General features: G+C 36.4%; 5 protein-coding genes across 5 annotated transcripts; 2 read left to right on the top strand and 3 right to left on the bottom strand.

The window, feature by feature from the left end:
- Positions 1-347: 347 nt before the first annotated feature.
- On the bottom strand, positions 348-2,232 carry PHYBLDRAFT_64261 (hypothetical protein; the record flags this gene model as incomplete). Its single annotated transcript, XM_018441264.1, is given in 4 exon segments — positions 348-514; positions 534-671; positions 896-1,168; positions 1,188-2,232. The coding sequence occupies 4 exon segments, from the start codon at positions 2,230-2,232 to the stop codon at positions 348-350; spliced, it is 1,623 nt and encodes a 540-aa protein (XP_018293375.1).
- Positions 2,233-5,548: 3,316 nt separating this feature from the next.
- PHYBLDRAFT_12154 (hypothetical protein) lies at positions 5,549-6,411 on the bottom strand (the record flags this gene model as incomplete). The annotated part of the gene is made up of 2 exons (XM_018428809.1): positions 5,549-5,859; positions 5,925-6,411. Coding segments are annotated over 2 exons (798 nt in total), but the record flags the coding sequence as incomplete, so codon positions are not given.
- A 4,700-nt stretch (positions 6,412-11,111) lies between these two features.
- Positions 11,112-12,511, bottom strand: PHYBLDRAFT_158386 (hypothetical protein). The gene is made up of 5 exons (XM_018433776.1): positions 12,342-12,511; positions 12,121-12,156; positions 11,789-11,972; positions 11,570-11,677; positions 11,112-11,330 (listed from the first exon to the last, which is right to left on the bottom strand). The coding sequence occupies exons 1-5, from the start codon at positions 12,492-12,494 to the stop codon at positions 11,206-11,208; spliced, it is 606 nt and encodes a 201-aa protein (XP_018293373.1). The 5' UTR covers positions 12,495-12,511; the 3' UTR covers positions 11,112-11,205.
- A 1,082-nt stretch (positions 12,512-13,593) lies between these two features.
- On the top strand, positions 13,594-16,086 carry PHYBLDRAFT_123845 (hypothetical protein). Its single transcript, XM_018428955.1, has 4 exons — positions 13,594-13,755; positions 14,044-14,253; positions 14,600-15,055; positions 15,170-16,086. Exons 1-4 carry the CDS (start codon positions 13,642-13,644, stop codon positions 15,893-15,895), a joined length of 1,506 nt encoding a protein of 501 aa, XP_018293372.1. The 5' UTR covers positions 13,594-13,641; the 3' UTR covers positions 15,896-16,086.
- Positions 16,087-16,118: 32 nt separating this feature from the next.
- Positions 16,119-16,762, top strand: PHYBLDRAFT_64257 (hypothetical protein; the record flags this gene model as incomplete). Its single annotated transcript, XM_018441263.1, has 3 exons — positions 16,119-16,186; positions 16,239-16,416; positions 16,685-16,762. The coding sequence occupies 3 exons, from the start codon at positions 16,119-16,121 to the stop codon at positions 16,760-16,762; spliced, it is 324 nt and encodes a 107-aa protein (XP_018293371.1).
- Between the last annotated feature and the right edge of the window lie 397 nt (positions 16,763-17,159).

Below are 17,159 nucleotides of genomic sequence, written 5' to 3'. Positions count from 1 at the left end.
ATTAAAGTTGTGGCTTTGTTTTAAGGGGCTACAGTTAAAGCATCCACAGTGGTATGTGGGAAATAAATGTGTATTTTGGAATAAAAAAAAACAAATTTAATATATAAACTTCAATTCAACCACATTGGTTTTGCCAAACTAGATATTTCATGACTTTTCTAACGCGAGGATTGAAATATTCCTATCAGCAACATATAAATATTGTGTGTTTCTTGTAACACAATGGTTGTTGCCTCCTCCTCTCCAACTTCTTCCGATATGGTATTGGCTCTCCGAGCCGCGCTTTATTTATTGTAAAATTTCCCTGGATAGACCAGAGAACAAATATGGAAGAAACAATTGCTGATTCAGAGAGGTACCGTATCTGGAGCATCGAAGAATTGCTCTCCATCTTTGTCGCCAACGGAATTGTCTTCTGTATTGGTCAGCCTGATAACCAAAGAGGTAAAGTCAGCAGATAAAACATGGTTTCGGCGGTAATGATGTTGAAATACATCTTCATTCGACCAATTGTCTAAGGTAATACTATTTACCACAGGCATTCCACGTTCCAAAGCTAGAGAGAAGGCCAACGAGCGAACCGAAACCGACAACGGAGAGGACAGGCGTACTAACGTGTGTAACCAGGATGAAATTGTAGATGCTTTTACGACTCAGGATGGTTTTGTTGCCTTGAAAAATAGTGAATTTGGAGGTCTAGAAGCCGCTCCAGGGTGGTCTCAAAGGGCACAAAATGCTAAGACAGGACACAATGTTGGGTCCGGGTGTGCTTGTACTCGAATAGTCTTGATGATTTACCTACTCTGGCAACGTTCTTTTGGTACCACTACGTCGAATGTGAGGGCTTTGTTTTATGCCGCAACAGATGCATATGTGAGGTTTAGTCTCGAAAGACCCGAAGGTTGAAGGAATGCAGCCATGACCAAGGGGAATGCTGTTTTCTTTGATAGAGAGGCCAAGGGTGTGTCTGTTGATGATGCTACGTGAGACAAAAACTGCAAGGTTAGGGTAAGATCCACTTTTGGCTTCGTTTTTCGGATGGGAGGCACAAGTTGTGCAAGTCGAGTAAACAGGTTAGTGATGTCTTCATGATGTCGGATAGAGTTCGGATGGTCATGTAGCTTGAGAACTGCCGTACGATGTGATGTAATGGTGCCAAAACTGTACCCTGAAGAATGTACATATACTAGAAAGTTGATGAGGCCTTGCACTGAGAATTCTGTCAGGGAGACATCCTGCTGCAATTCCCATGTAATGAAGAGGTGTTGTCCCCTTTGATACACTCGGTTGGTTGGTTTGTTCTCCAGAGCCACCCATAAAAATGTTCATTGAATCGTCAGTTAAACCTCTGTCTTCATATCGACGCTTGAGACTCTGAATGCGGCGAGCTTCCACTGTGGGTTCTTCAAGGGTCAGGGTATCTTGGGGGAGGCCAGGACAATATCCGTTGCTGATAGAAGTATTGGTAGGGCAATGCTCATTTCTAGTAGCATCGGGTACCAACGTGCGCTCGGCCAAATTGGTGCTATGATGGTTTCTGTCAAGTCTTCCTGCCATATTTTGTGTAGGGACTTGCTCAGTAGGTTCCACGGTGGGTTTAGGTAACAGTTTTGCCAGTTGGACCAAGGGACGGAGAATGTGTCGGTGGCGACGGGCTTTGGATCTGGCATCCATGACACGTATTCTGGCAGGAGGTGAGTGATCTGGTCGGCGAACAAGTCGGCTGAACGAGGTCCCCAGTGGGATTGAATCCATTAGAAGGCCGAGCGGGAGAGTTTCCATAGGTGCTTCGTGAATGTTCGCCTGAATTCTAAGTCGGCTGTGATGTTCTCTTTCCCGGCAATGTGTTGTGCTGTTGGTCGTAGTCCTCGGTGTAAGCATAAGTGCCATATCTTGGTTGCTAGAGACATGAGGTGAAAAGCTTTTCATCCACCCTGCTTGTTGATGTAGGATAGGGACGTGGTGTTGTCCGTGCGTACGAGTATTGAGGTGTGTTGTAGAGAAGGGAAGGTTTGTAGAGCAAGTTGGACCGCTTTCATCTCGCGCCAGTTGATAGAAATACTGGCTTCTTGGTGGTTCCAGTAACCGTGAGCTGTCTGGTTTCCCAATGAGCACTCCCACCCCGTGTTGCTCGCGTTGACGAAAAGGACATGCTTGTTCTGTTGTGGTAGCAACGATCAGGCATTCCACTGGAAAGTATTGCGCTCCCGCCAACGAAGTTCCTTCTGGCATGATATGGGTAGTGGGTGTGATGATGAACAGCGAAATTTTATGAACAAGGGTACATTTCCTTTCTACAAAATACTCTCTCCCCCAAAACCTGTTGCGAATGGCCGGTTGTATGGGCTGATTCCTGTAAATTACATAAATCTATATATATAATTTTTTGCATTAAATAGTACACACATAGTAATAATTAAATACAGTCAATGGTAGAACCGATTTCTCTTATTGGTAATAGTGGTAATAATGGAGTGGTGGTGTAAAAATAATTAAATTTAATCTTTAATATTTATTTTTTTGTTGGTGTTGTATATGTATGTAAAAGTTGAATGCTATACTTGGCCAATATACCCAATTGTACCTTTTTTGTTACTATAGCAACAACAGTAGTCTCTATAATGCAATGTACACATTTTGCTTTTTTTTAAAAAAAATAATCCCCAGATCTAGTTGCATTTTTCTATGGTTTTCTTTTTCTTTCTTTTTTGATTGACTCCTTTTAATGCCATGTGTGTGCTGATGTGATTTATAAACATATGTGATTCTCAATTGAATGTTTGTCAAGAAGAAGAAGAAGAAGAAGAAGAATAAAGACGTCTTATTCAGCAAGGGATGAATGTTCTGTTTATGAAAGAAATAAAGAAAAGAGAAATTGTGTGCTTAATTACCAAATAAACTACAGTAAAAAAAATCCTAATTCCAAACATCACAAACTCACTATGATTAAATTTGATAGCTTGGTTACTTTAGAGTACTCGTGATATTTATATGAATTGATTAGTGAGATGGTGGTAATGGTAATTTTCAATGGCAATAGCAATAGAAATAGCAATAGAAATAGCAATAGTGGTGGCAATGAGGGTATATTATTGGGTACCGATCTAACGACTGTTGATCGACAGGAGAGTATCAAGAGTTGGATACATAATGTTGCAGCATTCGGTTAAAATTACATTATGAGCCAAACGATTGGTATTGGTAATTCTAGTTTCTTATGTTTATACAAATATGGAATAGGTTGATAGCTTGATAGCTTGATAGCTCGATAGATAGGTAGGTACTTATATGACAAGAAACTCACGATCTGGATGTACAAGGTAGATAAGCTACAATTTGTATCTATGAGTCAAGATATTATATAAATAAATAAAATATTATAATAAATGGCGCAACATGAGAGGAAATGATTGAATAAAAATAAATAAATAAAAAAAAAGTTAAAATATCTATACAAATATATCATAAGAAATAATTATAATTATAATAATAATAATAATAATAATAATAATAATAGTAGTAGTTTGTGTTAGTATTTTTTGTTAATCCAGACTCGTGGTTACATTTTTTTTTTGGTTGCATTAAAATTGTATATATTTTGGTAGATCTCTCTTTTTTTTTTTATTATTTGCTATCTATAAAATACTATTTGTAATAAGACAAAATAGATAGCGGGAATCCAGATATCTGGCTATACAGCCAATACCATACAAGCTATTTCAAAAAATATATATATTTTTATATAAAAAATATGTTGAATTTTCATATGATATTGTCTGTCAAAAATATAAATATATTAATTGTGTGCTACTCTTCTTAGGTTACTCAATTCTAAACCTGTGCCTTTTTTTTTGCTTATCTAAAAAGTAAAATATGATAAAATATAGACAGCATGTCCTTTCTTTCTTTTTTTACTTATTTACTTATTTACTTATTTATATTGTATTATAAAATCTATTTCTCATATGTAAAAAATGATAGACACTAATCTGTGTTTGCGAGCTTGTATATATGTGTACGCTCCGAGGATCAAAACTGCCCCCATGATGTCCCCCCCTCTCTCTCTAACCCTTTTATTATATCTACTATATTCTATTATATTTCATCTCACATTAAACATCTCCCCCCTTCTATCTATCTATCTTATTTTACTCCCTCCCTCCCAAGAGATAGTGCGTCTATATAGTAAAGCAACAAAACGCCATGTATATATATTATAATCAAACCAATAGAGTGAGAAAAGAACAAAACAGAATTGAGTTATTAATTCTATCAATAATAATATTTATGTTTAATCTAATAAATAATATTGAAAGGAATGCCGATGATATTCAATACACTACATTACACCACATTACACTATAACATAACATAGTAAGACCCTGCATATTTCACCAGCTTTGCTTATATTTCTTTCTCTCTTTAAATGACGAGATGAGAGTTTTTATTTATTTTATTTATTCAATAATTGAACTATAGCTATATTAGAGAATTCAATTCAATTCAATTTAAATAAAATAAAATAAATGTGTAGTATGTAAAGGAAATTGTACAAGTTTGTAGAGTGTATCTCTTTTTTTTAAAAAAATAAATAAAAGAAGATGAGTGTGTGCAAGAGACATGTATATAAAAGAAAGAACAAATAATAGTAGTAGTAGTAGTAGTAGTAGTAACAAGACAAAGGCAATCAAGACAGAGAGGGTATAATCTAGGTCTGCTTGAATTAATGTAGGAATGAATATTTTTTTAGACTTTGAACAAATAAACAAATGAATATGAAAATAAAATAAAATAAAATGAAATAAAATAAAATAAAAATGAAATTTTACCAGGTGAGGTGAGTTGAGTTGAGTTGAGTTGAAAGTAAAGTAAAGTAAAATAAAATAAAATAAAAGGGGGGGAGGTATTGGAGTTGGTGGGTTGATCGGGGACCAAGAAAGAGAGATGTGAGATACAATGAAATGAAGGTACGATGAATGTAATGCGGCCACATTTAAGATGGCGATAGGGAGAGAAGTGAGGGGGTGGAGTGCATGTTGAAAGGTGTGCACGTGGGTTTTTTGTGTAGGGCATAGGTCGTAGTAGCCATGATTCCTGTTCCTGCTGCTGTTCCTGCTGCTGTTCCTGTGCTTTCAGGTGTAAATGGCCGGTCGACTGAATATGTAGAAGACCCTGATGAACCCGAAGATGACCAAGATGATGGTGTGACTGTAGGGAGTGGAGGGGGTCGAGTTGTTGGGGCTGGAAATGGTGGGTGGGCAAATATATGGCTTGGTTTGGCATGTTTGGCGCGCTGTGCTACAGACGCAGCAGAGGAAACCAACCCATCTTCATCGGTATAAGATCCCACATAGTCTAACATGGTGCGTGTAAATGATGGTGTGTAGGCCACGGGTGCTGTGGCCGTCGTAGTTTTTAATAATAGTAGTTTTTCTTTCTGTTGTAGTCCAATCGGCATCGGCAGCGGCAGAGGCAGAGGCAGCGGCATAGGCAGTGGTGGCAAAGGTGCAGGAGGAAGGCTGGCTGTGTTGGAAACCGTGTCATGTTTGGTGAATGTACGACAACCAAGGATGAGAATCCTCAATTCTGGTAGAGAAATTCGGCGCGCGGGATCAATGCAAAAGATGCGACTCAGAATAGAATCCAATTCGTCTGAGATGACGGGTAGAATGGAACGGAAGAAATGGCGTGGTTTGCGAACATAAGCTTTAAAGGTGGGGTCCTGGAGATTGGCCTCCTTCCAAGGGTTCCGTCCAACGACCAGATTGATCAAAATCACTCCCAGGCTCCATACGTCACTTTGCTGGCAGCCATAAGCTTTACGTTTCTGATCTTTACGAAAAGAAGCACCCTGACACTCTAAAGAGATTATAAATAAGTACAAATATTTATATATATATATACATTTATTTATATATATTTACCTGGTGAATAGTAGAATATCGACCCACAGCCAAAATCTGCAGATACTGTTCGTGTGGTGGCGAGTCCAAAGTCAGCGAGTTTGACAAGGAGATTCGGGAAAAGCAAGACGTTTTCCGGCTTGAGATCACGATGGAAAACTCCGTTTTGGTGACAATGTTGTACGGCGCTCAAGATTTGTAGAAATACATGTCGGATGGCATGGTTGTCACCGACAATTTCATGTGCTTTGGTAATTGCTGCAAATAGATCGCCTCCAGGAGCGTACTCAAGCACAATGAATACCCCCGCAGGCTCTGTTGTCACTAGGACAAGGGAGAGCACGTTTTGGTGGCTGGGAAGTTGGGAGTGTATCGAGATCTCATTCTCAGTCGTCTTTGTTCCAAGAACCCATTTCACAGCATATCTCTGGTTGGTGTGGATGTGTTGACCAATAAATACGACTCCATAGGCACCGGTTCCAATGATATCGACTAGTCTGATGGTGTTGTTGTGAATGTAGGTGTTGAGAAGTGGTTGAGGGTCGAGTTTTGGGCGCTGAATGTGTGTGGGCGGCATTGTAAAGGAAAAGAAGAGAAATGAGTTAACATCAAATTCAGGTTTTTTTTTTGGGTTCTTGGCTATTTATCGTCTGGCAGCGATCCACCTCATGGCCTGCTCTAACTTTCCGACCTTGCGTTGCACTCAAAAAGGAATACGGTCCGTGTGCCTTGCTTCATAGCCCAAAAATAAAGACTAAAACAAAGTTTGCTCGGTTGCAATAAAACTATCTCTCTATTATATTATTATATATATATTTTTACTCCCCCAATATCTTCCTCTCCCCCTCCTATTCTTTACAATGCTTTTATATATATATGACCAGAGGTATCTATGTATATGGCCCCTCTGACCCCTCCTCTTCTATACCTTTACCTTCTCTTTCTCATTCACTCCCCCCCTATTTGAATTTTTATAATTTTATAATTTTTATATCCAAATTATCCTGTTATCCCTTTTTCGTCTATTCTGTATAACTTAGTTTCTATATATTCTCAAAACCTTGTCAACCGTCTATTCCGCTCGGATAAGGACGGACATTTCTATTTCTATTTCTATATTTTTGCTTTGTTTTTTTTTGTGCTTATATGTTTATATAGTTTATTGCATAGAACTGATCCGACATCACCATAGCTACCACCATCACCATAGCTACCACCATCGACATTACTTATCAATAAATATATCAACAAGCAAACCTGCCATTTTAGTGTCACCTCTTTATTTACAAAATATTTACACATCTTATTAAGGGAGAAAAACAAATAAACTTGAATAATTTATCTCTAACATTACGGAATCAAAAAAAAAAGAAACAAACAAATATATATATATAAATATATATGACTTTTTGAGATTTTATTCTTTTTGCTTGGAAATCTGGGTCAAAGATTAATCACACAGTGAATTCCTTTATTTTATTTTATCTTTTCTTGTTGAACTCCCTAATCATTCTTTTACTCAACAGTTACAATATCATGAGAGCCTCCCCCCTAAACCGCCTGCCTCCTTGTCCCACGAAGAGCAATAGGACAAAAAAAAATTTTTTGTAAAAGATACACACACACTACACGCACTACACGCATTAAACACCAGGCCATGCGATAATAATGCGTACAATGTGTGTAGTGTGTGTAGTGTGTGTAGTGTGTGTGTACTGCTTATTTTTTATTTTATTTTTTTATTTTGATTTATTGATCGATTGATTGAATTTATTCATTTATTCATTTTGATTGATTTGACCTGAAATGAGTTGAAATGAACTGAAATTAACTGAACTGCGTTGAGTCCAGGCCAATTCAGAAAATATATATATGTGCAAGGGAGATTAGGATGACCCAAAATATCTTACACATATAAAATATAAACATACACAAAAAAAACTACTTTACAAGTTCTGTAAAACCAAAGTATCAATTAAACCATTCATTTTGATTCTTTTATTTCTTTCTTTTACTTGGTTGAATATTGAGATTGTTCCACCAATTTCGCACGTGTGGTCATAGTAAAAGCATGTATATAATTATAATTATACTCTGGGTTCCGTATCCAAAATAGGATGATTTGGTGAGCTCAAAAGAAAGATTAGATGAGGCAAGTTTATAGAAAGATCACAATTGCTTTAAAGAGCCAGTTCATATATGGGCTGAGCACAAACACAAACACAAACACAAACATATCTCTCTCTCTCTCTCTCTCTATTTATCTTTCTTTCTTTTGTTATTGATTCAAGGGTGCTACAGAAAAGATAACTGTCTGTATAATAAACATTGTGAAATTGTGACGTATAAATAATAAAGCAATAAAGAATGTAATGATAATGATAGTGGTAATGGTAATGACAATAAGAGTAAGGAATACTACTATACAACTTGTTTAGACGATCACAAAAACGGAAAAGAAGGGTGATTGTCTTTTACCATTTTATGGCAGCTTAGTTAGTACAGCAGCAGCAGCAGCAGCAGCAGCAGTATTAGTATTAGTATTAGTATTAACATTAGCATTAGGATTAGTAGTAAGTAAAAATAAATATATAGTAAATAAGTGAGGATGTTCCGGTACCATAACAGATCCGGTCCGAAATATTGAGGGAGTTTATTATCCATCTTTATTTGATTTACACACATTTATCTATATCACTTTTATATTATTTATTATTATTAATATTCTCATTAATTTGCGCTAATTGGCGTTCTTTATTTTTTATTTATTTTCTTGCTTTAATATATGTTTTTACAGTTTCCACTCTCAATTGGTTCATTTGGCCGAAAATTCGAAGCCCTTTTTGCTGTTGTTGTTGTTGAGATACATATGATATGGACAGACCAAAATAAATTAATCAAGATCTAGAAGGAGCTTTATCAAATCAAAATAATTTTTCCAGTCTTCTGCACCTTTTAATGTTTTTGGTTTGTTCACACCAAAGGTTTATATGCTAGTTGTTTCAATTTTGATATTTTATTCGTTAAGCTTGCTCTATTCTAAGAAATATCTGATTTTTTTGTCTTGCTCTTTACGCTCTGGTGCTCTCTTTTTCTTCTTTTGAGAAAGAAGAGCAATATAATCGTGGGTAAATATGTATATTCTAATTGAGGAAATGTTAATTTATTATTATTGAGAGAAATATACACAATTAAATAAAGCAAGAATAAGGCCAACAACAGTAACCCAAAAAAAAAATTTTAAAAAAAATCCCTCTTGAAGATCTACCGAGTATTAGGTTATTTAACTGTTACCCTTTTTTTTTACTTTATAATTCTTGCTTTGTTTCTGTACATCTTTTTCAAATATTTGAACAAATGATAATAGAATAAAGTATCGTTTTGTACAATGATTTCCTTACTATTTCTATAGATATAATTACATGCGTATACTATAAGAATACCAGGTAATATCAGACGATATCAATAGGTTGCCGCCATGTACGCCAACGTTAGATATGCAATAACTCCTACCAAAGAAGCAGACGATCCACCAAACAAGAATGTATGGTTATAATAAAGGGATACTCATATACCAGATCATCTTGTACACCCTTGATATTGAAGGAGAAGAGCGTTTGGTACGATTGCTTTGTATCATTCTTCCTTTCTTTATATATATATATACTCTTCTCCTCTTTTCTCCTCTTTCCCCCCCCCCCCCCCTTTACTCTTGTCCCTTGTCCCTTTAATACCATTACTATTGCTATTACCGTTAATATTACCGTTAATATTACTATTATTACCATTATTACTTAATAAATAAAAATCAGCAGCTCAGAGAATATGTACCCGGACTATTCGGATGGGGGGGGGGGGGGGGACCCTTACTCTTATTCTTATTGTGAATCTTCTTCTTTTATATATATATGTTTTTTGTGGCTATTAAGCCGAGCCGTCAACTTTAACAAAACAGCGCCAAGAACCTAATACTCTCCTTTTTTTTATTGCGCCAAAATAAAATGTATCGGTGTGCATGTTTATGTGTTCATTATTCTTAATTTGGATAGCCTAAAGTTAATCTTGGTTATGACGCCAAAATCCTTTCTGGACTGACGCAATGAAGAAATATATCAATATCTTGAAGAAAGCTGTGATATGTAATAAATACATAGGTATATTCTATAGGGATAAAGAGACACATGCTTTGATGCGATATTGGTTTTGGTCAATTGACGCTAATACTTTGAAGAATAAACCTTTTTTCTTTTAGCTTCTTGGTAATAATAATAATAGTTCTTTAATATTTTTTTTTAAAAAAAAACTAAAATAAAATAAATATGAAAAAACACATATAAAACACATGCTAATAAAATGAAGTACATGATTTTAGAATTTATGCTAATGCATAATTTCAAGTCATAATACAAGAACATAAAATTCAAAAAATAATAGTAAGAATAAGAATATGTGTATATATTGCTTATTACATTAAAGAATGACATTACATTCACTACCCATCATTGGTATTACTAGTATTATTACCTGAGTTTTTAATAGAACCATTGTACAACTAAATGATTTCTTTGACAAACGAACCCAAGGTATTTTTTCTTTCTCACTCTCTCCCACACACACACATGCATATATATTGTGCAATACATATTTCATTGTGAATACCTGCTGTAATATTGTGTAGTCCTGCAAGACACACAACCTTATTGGTTTCGTAGTAACCATACCAATAATAGCAATTCTCGAATCACGTTTATTTAGGACTATTTTGTGTTTGGAAGTAGGCCGTATAAAATCTTTGGGTAGTACCTTCACTGTGGGTTATACTTTAATTATGTCGCTTTCTCCATGGAGCCCGTCCCTTTTTTAAGTGTCTAATTTCAAATGCCTGGCTCTTGATAGCTAGCTGCCACCTTTTTTTCTTTAAAAGAAAAACACATACACACAAAAGAAACCTTGGATATCACTTGTGAAAACCCTCCTCCCCTTCCCCCTTGTACCGTTCCTTACTTACCCTCTTCCTTTTAGGTTTTGTTTGTCATTGTCCTTTTTATTTATTTATTTAGAGAAAGTATTAAAGAATCAAGCAAGCAAACAAATAAGGAAGCAAACAAACGAGAAATCAAACAATCAATATATTTGTACTAGGATAAGACCCTTTTGTTTTTATCAAATAAAACCCTGTAAAATGATAATAATAATAATAATAATAATAATAATAAAAGAGTTTTTTTTTTCACTCTTTTTTTTTTATTTATTCTTTGGTGTATATGCTTTAGTTCTTCGTTACATATATATATATATATACTTAGACGACTCTCTTGACTTCAAAGAATCGCTTGAGGTAAAGAACCTGCCAGACACACACTGACATCAATAGGCCCAACTGTCCAAGGGACCACCATTTTACACGTGCATTTGTACTTTCTGCAGCTATAGTATATATATATATGTATGTATATGTATATATTGTGGTGAATTTCTGATCTTATAATATCACACATTTTGTTTTTGATTGATACATTCTTGATAAATAGGCATAGAGCCTATTAACTGTACTGGAATAAATCCACACACATACACACACAAGCTTTCTCTCATATTTACAGCCATTGAAAGAAATACCACCGAGAAAATAAAAGCCAAAAGGAGAAAGAAAGAAGAAAACTTACTGTCTCGATGCTGTCTCTCACGGGCCACAATATATTCTTGCTCAACCTTGATAGCATGAATACTCTCGGCCAATTCCCTTATTTCACGTGCAATGGGATCAATGTGTTCTGATTGTTTTTTTTGGTTAAAGAAATATATAAATATATTAGTATATATGATAGTTATCTATCTACAATTCTTGTTTTCTTGATCTATTTGAGAGTGGTATACTGTTTTACCTGCAGCAGAAGAACTGACTTTCTCCATATCATAAACATTGAAATCAATTGCCTTTGCAGCCTTGCCAGACATTCCATTGTTGAAGCAATATGTGTATCTTCCAGTAGACAAGGCAGTAATCACATGGTTTCCTTTGGCATCTCCTTCACTACGCTTGATTGTAGTGCCTCTGGGATCTAGAATCTACAATTATCATCCCGGTTCTTTTCTCTTAGTCTCATAGCTCTCTTTCTTTTTGTGTGTGCCTTTTTTTCTCTCTCTCTTCCTTTTACTCGTTTTTCATCCACAATCCATCCATCATCTCTTTTGTAATTCAAATGACCAAACTTACCCAAAAGTCAATGTCAAGATTTCCACCTTCGCCAACCTAAGCAGTAGAGATTATTATCAGTCCTTTTCATCACTCATCAACCCCTGTGTATGTGCAGTGTATTTATGTGTATTTGTGTATATTCGTATGTGTATAGGCATGTAAATGTGCATGTGCAAGTGCATTTTCGTATCCATTTTCATGTGTAGTGTAGTGTAGTGTAGCATCTTTTGGTGTCTTACCTGAAAAGACACGGTCATTTTGTCACCCTCATTGAGATCTTCATAGAAGCAATCCTTTGAATGAGGTGCAACATCAATATGCAACAGCGAGACTGTGCTGAATAGGCATGAAAAGAATACGAGTACGAATGAAAGCTGAATTGCAGTTGGCATGATAGATATTATAAAGTAAATATAATATGATATATAGGCAAACGACACGTACACGTACAAACTTAAACTCCTCTTCCTTCTCCTCTCTCTCTCTCTCTCTCTCTCTCTCTCTCTTTCTCTCTCTTTCTATCTCTATCTTCTTTATTTTAATTTTTTTTTATTATAGGAAAAAAATTATTTATACACGCTTCTTTTTCATTAATAGGGTGTTTCAATTATTTTAATTAGTTTATAATTAATAATAATAAAAAAATTGTAGCTTAAAATTGAAACAAATTTACTTTTTTTTTGTTCAACTTTAGAGCTTATAATGTACTCTCGCTCCCGTCCCCCTTTTTCTTGCAACATATGCTGAGGAACATTCATTTATTCTTACAAAGATTATATATATATATATATATATATATATACTTATATAACAGAACGTATGCATGTACCAATTCGCCTCTGAAATGATACAAGTCCATACTCTTTCTACTATATCGACAATTGACTGTAATGCATCGGATTATGAGCGAGTTTCAATTTATTTTTTTTGGTGAACTTGTTTCGCACCACAGTTCATTACCATACATAGGGGTACTCAATATGATTTTACCTATAGTTTTAAAGTTTTGAAAACAATATTATTGGGGTGAATAGTCCTTTACCGACATAGAACAAATCCTACGTCCAAGAAAATAATGGTAAATTACTACAATTTCACACCTTATTATTATCTATTAAAGTGGTCTTATTATCATCACAATAACGATGGATCATTAGGGATCAGATATAAGTATTTGGCTTTGTGTAAAAAGTCATATTTGGCTGGTCTTTATAAAATCTAAATGTCAGCTCCCATCAGAAAAAGGTCAATCCCAACCCTAGGATTAGCGTTGATTATTTGGTTAACAAATTCACGCCAATTTTTTTTTTTTTTTTTAATCAGGAAAAAAAAAAAGAATAAAAACCATACTTTTTAGTGTGACTTGCTTTGTATGAACGCCTGTACAGGACCTAGACTTTAAGTCTGCGACAATTGTTTATTATATTATATATAATAATATATTTAATATTTACAGTTAATTGTAGTCTTGCTTGTAAGCTTTACTATTATCCCTCCTTTCTTTGTTGTTGTCCTCTTCTTCTCTTTTGGTAATTCGACATGGCATCACGTCTGTTACAAGCAGCCTCCAGGAGAGGCCAGGGAATGTCTTTGTACCCCCTTGTACCTGGAATCTTTAAGCGCGGAGAGTCTTCATTGAGTCATTCTGTCAATGTAAGGATAAAAAAGAAACAAATAAACAAATTAGTAAATAAAATAGAATAAAATAAAAGGGGTGGGACGGAAAGGTAGAATACCAAGGAACTAGCTTTCATTGCTTTTATTTTCTTTCTTCTTTTCTTCTATTTTTTTTCTTGCTTTTTATTTTTTATTTTCTTGAGTGGAAACAATTATAATGTAAACGCAATTGTATACACAATTCGATTTAAGAATAGTGAATGGGGAGAAAAAGTGATAAAAACCAAAGAAAAAATAAAGGCTTTCTTATTCACCAATAAATAGAACCCAGTACTTCCAACGACTGTACAAGAGTACTCAAAGTCATCGACAGGTTTGTGTAAGGTGACAACTCTTCCCAATGGCATTCGGGTGGCATCAGAAAACACTCCCGGGCATTTCAGTGCTGTGGGTGTGTACGTAGATGCCGGTAGTCGGTATGAGACTAGTGACACACGTGGCGTCAGTCATATTTTGGATCGCCTGGCCTTCAAGGTAGAGAGATTGGGATATTATATCATTTAAAAAGATGAAATGGGAAGTGAAAGAACGGAAGTGTTGATGTGATGTGATGTGATGTGGAGCTATGTGCGTTATTCTTTATACAAGGAACATTACTAAAGTTGCTGTTGCCTTTGAACGTGGTGATTTCTGGGTTTTTCCTTTTTGTTTCTCTATTCTTATATACAATCCATACACGAATGAACAAAAAAAACTACAACAATGAATTAACGAAAAAATGAATGGACGAACGAACGAAAAAACGAACGAACGAACGAACGAATGAATGAATGAATGAACGAACGCATACAAATACAAATATAATTATGCGTTATTTTAGAGTACAGCAAATAAGTCGGCAGACGAGATTGTTGGAGAAGTCGAGTCGTTGGGTGGAAACATTATGTGCTCCTCATCTCGCGAGTCAATTATGTACCAGTCCGCAATCTTTTCGCAGGATCTTGAAAGAGCAATCTCGCTGTTCTCGGATGTCATCTGCAGACCAAACATCGATCCTCTTGAGGTTGAGGAACAGAGACAGACTGCGCTTTATGAGATTGAGGAGATTTGGTCCAAGCCAGAGATGATCTTACCAGAGATTCTTCACACAGTAGCCTACGAAAACAACACCCTCGGCAATCCCTTGTTGTGTCCCCCAGAAAATCTCGAGAGAATGACACCCGAGTTGATCCGGTCTTACATGAAGACGTGGTATCGCCCCGAGCGTATGGTAATCACTGCATGCGGCGCAGAGCACGAAAAGGTAGTCGAGTTGGCTGTGAAGCACTTTGGACAGGTTCCGGTTTCCGAGAGCCCAATGGACTCGGTTGAGACCCACAGCAAGGCTTTGAAACGACAGGCCGAGACGGTCAAGAAACCTTCGCTAGTCCAATCTCTGTTTGGCTCAAAGGGTCCCACTGCTTATGAAATCGCAACCGAACCTGCCCGCTACACCGGAGGAAGCCACATGATGGATGTACCCGACCTGCCTTTGACTCATGTCTATATTGCCTTTGAGGGCCTGTCGATCGATGACAAGGACATCTATGCTCTGGCAACACTCCAGATTCTGTTGGGTGGAGGCGGATCTTTCTCAGCAGGTGGTCCCGGCAAGGGAATGTACTCACGTCTGTTTACAAACGTGCTAAACCAGCACTATTGGGTCGAGTCGTGCCAGGCATTTAACCACTGCTACACCGACTCTGGTCTGTTTGGCATTGCTGGATCGTGCCGCCCCGAATACACAAATGCGCTTGTGGAGGTGATGTGCCGTGAGTTGGACAGCATTGGTAGATCTGATGGAAACAACCAGCGTGTGACAGATGCCGAGTTAAGCAGAGCCAAGAACCAGCTCAAGAGCTCTCTCCTGATGAATCTGGAAAGCCGTATGGTGCAGTTGGAGGATTTGGGACGTCAGGTTCAGGTCCACGGCAAGAAGACAGGCATCGATGAGATGTTGGAACGTATTGATCGTGTAGATTTGGAGGAACTGAGACGTGTGGCAAGTCGAGTAGTAAGAGGTGCTGTAGGAGTTACAAGTGGTGGCAGTGGAAAGGCTACAATTGTTCTTCAGGGAGATATGCGTGGCCTAAAGGATGTATCAAAGATGGTAGAGAAATACGGCCTTGGAAGTTAAATTACACACATATATACACACACACATACACACACATACACACAAACACACGCACACATCTACACATCCATACACACACACTCCCTTATACAGACAGACAAAGACAAAGATAAAGACAGACATATATACATATACATATATAGAAAAAGAAAATCCAATCCAAAAAAAAGAAAAAAAAGACATTGCAACCATCTCCACAGTCACATCCCCTTTTCTTTCCAGTATGCTTAAGCCAAAGGTCATTGCTCAAGTCCTCCGACAAGCAACCCGTGATGGTGTGAAGGCATCCCTGTGCGTCCTTTATTCTCATTCTCATTCTCATTCCAAACTAACATTGGCCTAGGCTGATGACTAGCGAGGGCTCTCTTCTAGCTTTTGCCGCTGACAACGACAGGAGTGCAAAGATATACGCCGCCATTGCAGCCAATGTCTGGAGCACATACAAACAGCACTGCTCATCTGAGACCTTTCTAAAGGGTGATCAGACAGGAGGTCTTCGTTTTATTCTTATGCAGTGTGAAGTATGTTCTAATGAGCAATCATCTCAATTGCCTTGTGTGTGTCTATGTGTTTTTTTTTATTCTTTTTTTCTTAACCGCGATATTTTCAAAAGGAGGGAAACGTGTTTGTTACTTGCATTAGTTCTATGCTTCTTTGTCTTGTAGGCGAGAACTTGGTTGATTTAGGGATTCTTAAAGCCAAGGCAAGTGTTTATTTCTTCATGTTATACAGTTGCTCTTTTGTCTTTTGTTGTCTAATTATTTAGTATTTTTTTTGTACTTGCTTTAGGCTCAGGCACTGGCCCGCCATTTGGAAGAACCTCTTATGAGAGTGGCTTCTTATCAAAACTATGACAATTCCACTTAAAAGAAAAACCTAAACAATAACGACACCAACGACAAATAGGATAATGATGATGAATATTAATATAAAGGAGAAGAAAGATGATATATATATATGCTATTTTCTCCTTTACATGCGTTTACCTCTTTATTATATCAATATAACCATAATATATAAGTTGAAACCTATTTTACTTAGCTGGTTTATATTTCTTTAGTACAATACAATACATTTGTATGTATGTATGTATCTATATACTGCTTTGTGGGAGTATATTAAAATATTCAGATCCCTATTCAACCTACCTACCTACCTACACACACACACACACACACAAACAAATAATGAAAGGAATAAAGAGATGGATATAGAGATAAAAACAAAGGTCTACTTTTAAAAGAAGAAGATAAAGATCATTTGG

The sequence above is a fragment of the Phycomyces blakesleeanus genome (genome assembly GCF_001638985.1).
Source record: "Phycomyces blakesleeanus NRRL 1555(-) unplaced genomic scaffold PHYBLscaffold_7, whole genome shotgun sequence".
Classification (NCBI taxonomy): Eukaryota; Fungi; Mucoromycota; class Mucoromycetes; order Mucorales; family Phycomycetaceae; genus Phycomyces; species Phycomyces blakesleeanus.
The sequence above is the reverse complement of the archived record's forward strand: the minus strand, read 5'-3'. Positions and strand labels throughout refer to the sequence as shown.

What these genes read in the sequence shown, in the direction of transcription:
- PHYBLDRAFT_123845 (XM_018428955.1), top strand. Translation starts at nt 13,642, where the DNA reads ATGGCATCACGTCTGTTACAAGCAGCCTCCAGGAGAGGCCAGGGAATG. An exon ending in CATTGAGTCATTCTGTCAAT is followed by an intron (nt 13,756 to 14,043) that starts GTAAGGATAAAA and finishes ACCAATAAATAG; the next exon opens with AACCCAGTACTTCCAACGAC. An exon ending in CTGTGAAGCACTTTGGACAG is followed by an intron (nt 15,056 to 15,169) that starts GTTCCGGTTTCC and finishes TTTGGCTCAAAG; the next exon opens with GGTCCCACTGCTTATGAAAT.
- PHYBLDRAFT_158386 (XM_018433776.1), bottom strand. Translation starts at nt 12,494, where the DNA reads ATGCCAACTGCAATTCAGCTTTCATTCGTACTCGTATTCTTTTCATGC. An exon ending in AGTCAGTTCTTCTGCTGCAG is followed by an intron (nt 11,678 to 11,788) that starts GTAAAACAGTAT and finishes AAAAACAATCAG; the next exon opens with AACACATTGATCCCATTGCA. An exon ending in TGAGAGACAGCATCGAGACA is followed by an intron (nt 11,331 to 11,569) that starts GTAAGTTTTCTT and finishes TATATACTATAG; the next exon opens with CTGCAGAAAGTACAAATGCA.